Here is a 6000-nt window from a genome sequence, read left to right on the forward strand (position 1 = left end):
ACCCGGGTAATAATGATAATCGACACCAGAAGCATCTGCACACATTGTTCTCCTTCTCTATTCTCTATTCCAACACACCCAAAACAGCCGTTTTCTTGCAACTACTCAGATAATGAAGAAGTCTACTTGAGGTTTCTTCATTTTCCTTCACATAACTGTTTCTGTAGAATCAAGGGTGCCAAAAAATGAAGAGTATATCTTCCGTGGTTGAGAAAACAAAAGAGGTTGTAGATTTTTTACGCGGTTATTACACTCTAGCCTTAGCTTTCATGTGTTCTTTTGATAAGTCAGTGTTAGCAGCACAATAAACTCTAGGACTTGAGAAACCCTGTTTCAAGAAAATACCCCATGTCAGATTTGGAAACACAAATACCTCTACCACCCGTAGCAAAAACAAGTAATTCTGCACAAGTTGAAGTGAAGATGGTGAAATGTGATTCTTGTGGATTTACAGAGGACTGCACTCCGGAGTACATATTGCAAATCCGCGACAAGTACAATGGAAGATGGATTTGTGGCTTGTGCGTGGAGGCCGTGAAAGATGAAGTTTTGAGATCAGATGGACATATAAGCACAGAAGAGGCTTTGGAAAGACACAACACTTTCTGCCTAAACTTCCAAGCTTCAAGCCCTCCTTCAAGTACCTTGGAGCACCCAATATTCGCAATGGGAAGAATTCTCAGAAGAAGTTTAGATTCTCCAAAAGGTCTTCGATCAACTCCAACTAGTCCAGTTCAAAGGATTCGTCCTCCTTCGTTGCTTCGTTCTACGAATTGTTTCTCTTCTATGTCTCGATGAGTCACATATTGGTACAAGTCTAGTACTAGACCAAAGCACTTTCTAATCAATCCTGCAAAGTACAAATTGCAGTAGTTATAGTTTATGATCTCCTTGGCTTTGAACTAAAGAACTACGCTGAATCAAATTTAACATGTATCTTAGTGTGCTTTTAAGTCGAGCAATATTAGAGCATGAAGTTTAAATTTCGAATCTTGATTTCGTGATTATGGAGGTGTGTTAAAAATCCAAAAAACCAAAGCCTTGGCCATATTTTGAATATGCAAACAGCAGTCCTTGGACTTTAGTTTGGTCAAGCACTATCCTATTAATTCAGGCATATTTTACTGCAATTAGAATTAAGAAATTGTGTGGAATGAGATACAGAAAGGAGGGAGATAGGTTCAGAAAGAAAGAGAGGCAAAATTCAGAACAAGTCATCAAGTTATTAATTTCGTGACTCATACAATGGACTCCTCTAATACTTGATACTACTTGAAATATACGGATACTAAGCTAAATTAACACTACATTCGTATTGAAAATGAAAATTCATTTGGTGTAGATGCAGGCTGTATCGCTCGAGAAATCATTATCTTCATTTTTAATTTTTAGAATATTTTTATTCAGTCAGTTAAGTAATCCGGAAATAAAGAGGTTAATTATTTAGTTCGTCTATTTATTTTTTAACCTGGTTGTATGATTAATTTGGGATTTGTTCCGATTGAATTTTTTTCATGTTATTAATAAAATTTGCTATAAATTTGGAAAATAAATGAAAATTCATTCTGCCAATTTTTTTGGGTTTTAGCACCGAATTTTGATAGCCAAACCAGTTTTCTCCTGAACTGATACTACTCTTGTCTTTAGCTCCAGTTTCCAGCTCAGATCTAACGTTAAGGTAACAATTTTAATCATTTCAAATAATTCCCTCCTCCGGCTCTTGTTGCTGACCTTGGGCATTCCTTCTGCCATTGTAAGGTATTATCCTGTATTTTTATCTCGTATTTCGACTTATATCTATTCGAAATTATGATACATGTCTCGTATTCATTTTATAAATGATACAAATATGACGGAAAAATTAAACTCATATAAAGTATGATCTCAGATATGAGCACTCATATAACCGCTCAAATTAGGTTTCATATTATTTTCTATATTACGATCCTATTCGAATATCAAAATATGATCCATGGCTCATATTCAATTCTAACTCATTTATAAATTATATTTTTAGCCCCTTATATTTTTAAGTAAATAATCGTTTTATAATTCTTAATATATTCTGTAAGTTTAAATTTCCTACAAAATACGATTTATTAAACGTGATAAATTATATGTGTGTATATATAAGTTTTAATTCATAATAATAATAATAATAATAATAATTTCTTTAATATTATTTATTTTATATAAACACATACTTCCGAGAATTTTCGTAGGAAGTATTACGATAATGTGAGTTGATCGTTGTCAACATATAAATATTTAAGGAAAAGTTTCTTTTGACACTATAGTCAAAATATTTAAATTATATTGAAATAATATTTTTCGAAATTGGGATAATACTAACATGATTTTCTGAAATTTAGAAAATATTTAAAATAAGAATTATGATTTTTTAAATCATCTAAAATAATTAAATAAATACTTAATAATTAATTAATATTTATTAAATAATTAAAACTCGAATAATCTATTTTAAATGAATATTTGAAATAGTAATCCTCAATTGATTTATGTTTAAGTTATTAAATTAAATCTTAAATAAATATTAAAGGTTTAAAATTATTAATTAAGTAATCGTCTAAGAATACTTCTTCTTTTAAATGAATATTCGAAGTAATATTCATAGTTTAAATATATAATATAAGTTGAGGTAATACGATCCTTGAAAATCGTTTTTATAAAAATTCGAGGTGTGTTAGGAATATGTTGTGTACTTGATGATAACTTGAACAAAACACTTAGTAAATTTTATTTAAGTGAATTTTGTAGCTTTCAACGGATGATCATTTCAACATCCGTTGAAAGAGTAGCTTATGTAACAATAAGATTAGTAGCACATTTCTGCATACTTATATAGCTTAGTGATCTAGATGTTGTAGAACGTTTAAGTCATGTTGGTTACTAGATTGATATGTAAGATAGGTTGATTAATTATAAATATTAGATGCCTTGTAATCTTGTATAAATGAAATGGAGTTAACTGCCAAGAAGACAGTCTCAACGGATGATTCACAAAGCTTCAACGGATGATCAACTTAAGTCTCGACGGATGATCAAACAGAGTTTCAACGGATGATCAACCAGAGTTTCAACGGATGATTAACCCGAGTTTCAACGGATGATCAAATTCAAAAGAGCAGTTGATAGTGACTTGACAGTCACATGCATTGGTTGTATGCAAAAGAAATGTGGCAGCCTAATTCAGGTTTTAGAGAACAAAGAAACATTTCCATTTTCATGCTAAACTGAAGATATTCAAAGATGCTGGAAAGAGAAGTGAAGAAGCATGAAGTTAGACTAGAAACATTTTGTCTTATTTATTTGTCTTCTTATCATGTAACTTGGTGATATATAAACCAAGAGTAACAAATTGAAAATTATCCAAATGAGTAAGCAATTACCAGAGAAATAGAAAAAGCTACATCTGTGAAGAATTTCTCTATTCTTTGTGTGTTCAACTGGTAAGCAGCTGTGTGCAAATATTGCATCACAGAGTTCTCATATTAATATATATCTCTGGTGAAAAAGTTCAATCCACCAGAAATTTTTTAAGTACTTGTATTTAAATACTTTGTGTTTTGATTTCTATACTTCTTTCATTCCGCATCACTGCTAAATCAAACACAGTTATATATTTATTGAAGAACTGTTCTTAAAATTAAAAAAGTAGTCAGAATTACATTCAACCCCCCTTCTGTAATTCTTGTTTAGATTGTTTGGGAATAACAATTGGTATCAGAGCAAGCTCTTGAAGAACAAAGAGTTTAAAGATCACAACAACTAACAAGATGAGCAAAAAAGATGTTAGAGTAAAGATTCCAATCCTGGACAAAGACAACTGTAACGCCCTCCAAACCCGGGGTATAAGTCTGGGGGTTACTAGCTAATCACCAAACCTGTACAACCTGTATAACAATTAAAAAAATATATATCTAAACCCTTATATACTAACCAGGATCTTTTTAGGTTGAAGTATGAAAATAAGAACCACAATCTAACTTTATTACAAATAAAATTTAAAATATTACAAACTCTATTTATTACAAGCCATGGTCTAGCAAGTTTTAAACTACTTTTCTCAATTATTCAAACCCACACATTAACTATGTACACTACACCTGCTCAGGAAACTCAAAGCTTTCTTCTTGGATTGGGATCAACACCTTGGGTATGAGAGGGTCCCGCGGCTTGACTCGTTTCTTTACCACTCGAGTCTTGATAGGTTTCATTTTCCTTCTTAACTGAAAACAATAAGGTGAATAATAACACGAAAGGGGTGAGCCATAAGTTGCTCAACAAGTCCGCAATATATAAACAGTGATATAGTAAGTTAAATGTATCGGTAATTTGGTTACATCTGCAAAGATATAACCTCGCGAGAAAAGAATGAAGGCCACTGTCCGCGAATATCAAACAAACTAAAGTGGATACAAGTTCGTACCTATATCCTGCTGATCAGCCAAGATACAGTGTAGATCCATACCTTAATGTATAGATCCATTCGGGTACCCAGCCTCCACGGCCCAACACAAGGGTCCGGTTAATTCCCGGTCCTTAGGATCAAGTGTAAACCTGATCCTAATCGTCACCATCCAGTCCATAGAGGAGCAACCAGAACAATCAGTATGCTTTAATATATTCCAACACCGTAATATATCAAAATATATGTATATGTGTATAACTATTGGAATATGAATAGAGGATTCAACGAATTAGGAGAAATCAGGAATCGAAATAAAATGTGAACTAAGGAATAATTATTGTGTATCAGCGTTTGTGAACAAGAATCATAAGTGTGCAATTGCGATAAAAATATGAAGTAATTTCACTATTTTGAAATTAGAATAGGGGAAAAACTTGCCTTTCACGCGATCTACTCCAAGTACTTCACCGTCTTCTATCACCGACTCGACTCGCCTTGTTGGCTTTTCTTCTATTAAATAAATATACTTATTTAGTCATTCTGCATCTCAATCGCGTCTCAAACCGACTTCACATAGCCCTTATCGTCTACCCATACACGTATTACCAACTCGTATACTAATTATTAGCAGATAAGACTCAGTTAACCACATAATTCATATAAGCACGTAAATCACATAGTCATTCTAGGTTTAGAATAATTTTTAGAATCGTAATCGACTCGCTATTCGCTTAACTAAACAATATCTGGTTCATTTTCTATTTTTCGGGATTTATTGAACTTGTCTTTATACGCAATACGGCTTACAAGTAATTAAATATCGAAAGTCGACTCACTTCTAAAAGAAATTAGGATTTAATACTATTTTTAATGAAAACAAATCATTTTTCTGAGTCAAAGGGCTTTCGTTTCGCTCAAATCGGATAAATGGTTCAATTATTATTCGATAAATACAGATAAATTAATTTATTATTCAATATAAATATTTATTACTAATTATTAAACCTTAAAAATACTTTTAAATTATTATTTAGGGAAAAATCAGAATTAAAAATAATTTTCCATAATTTTTGGAATTAAAATGAATTTATTATGATTTATTGGATTAATTATCAAAATAATTAATCATTTTTAAATAATTAATAATTAATAAATAATAAATAAATAATTAAAGAAATAAGTAATTCTAATTTTTTAGAAAATATTTCAGAATTATTTATAATATAAATCAATTAATTAAATAATTTATAAAATAAATAAAAACTGATTTTATAATTAATAAAAATAAATATAAAAATATTTTTTTAGAAAAATTTGTCGGCTTCCGGGTAATCTAAACGGGTCAATTTCAGGGTCAATTTCCGGGTCATGAAGAACATGACCGGAAAATTCCCAGAATCCGGCCACCGGCCAGGATTCCGGCCAGCCTAAATCAGGCCAAAAACAACATCGTTTGATGTAATTTTTACATGATTTCAATTTCAAATCACTACAGCAGTTTATCTCCGGCCAAAACGAACCAAAAAAATCCCTGAATCAACTTCTCCGGCGAAATCGATCAAATCTCC

The 6000-nt window shown here is 31.4% G+C and overlaps 1 protein-coding gene across 1 annotated transcript; it reads left to right on the top strand.

The window, feature by feature from the left end:
* Positions 1 to 348: 348 nt before the first annotated feature.
* Positions 349 to 798, top strand: LOC141660396 (uncharacterized). The gene has a single exon (XM_074467381.1). The coding sequence runs from the start codon at positions 349 to 351 to the stop codon at positions 796 to 798; it is 450 nt and encodes a 149-aa protein (XP_074323482.1).
* Positions 799 to 6000: the final 5202 nt, after the last annotated feature.

The sequence above is a fragment of the Apium graveolens genome, chromosome 5, assembly GCF_009905375.1.
Source record: "Apium graveolens cultivar Ventura chromosome 5, ASM990537v1, whole genome shotgun sequence".
Lineage (NCBI taxonomy): Eukaryota > Viridiplantae > Streptophyta > Magnoliopsida > Apiales > Apiaceae > Apium > Apium graveolens.

Coding starts and splice junctions, on each gene's coding strand:
- LOC141660396 (XM_074467381.1), top strand. CDS start 349: ATGTCAGATTTGGAAACACAAATACCTCTACCACCCGTAGCAAAAACA.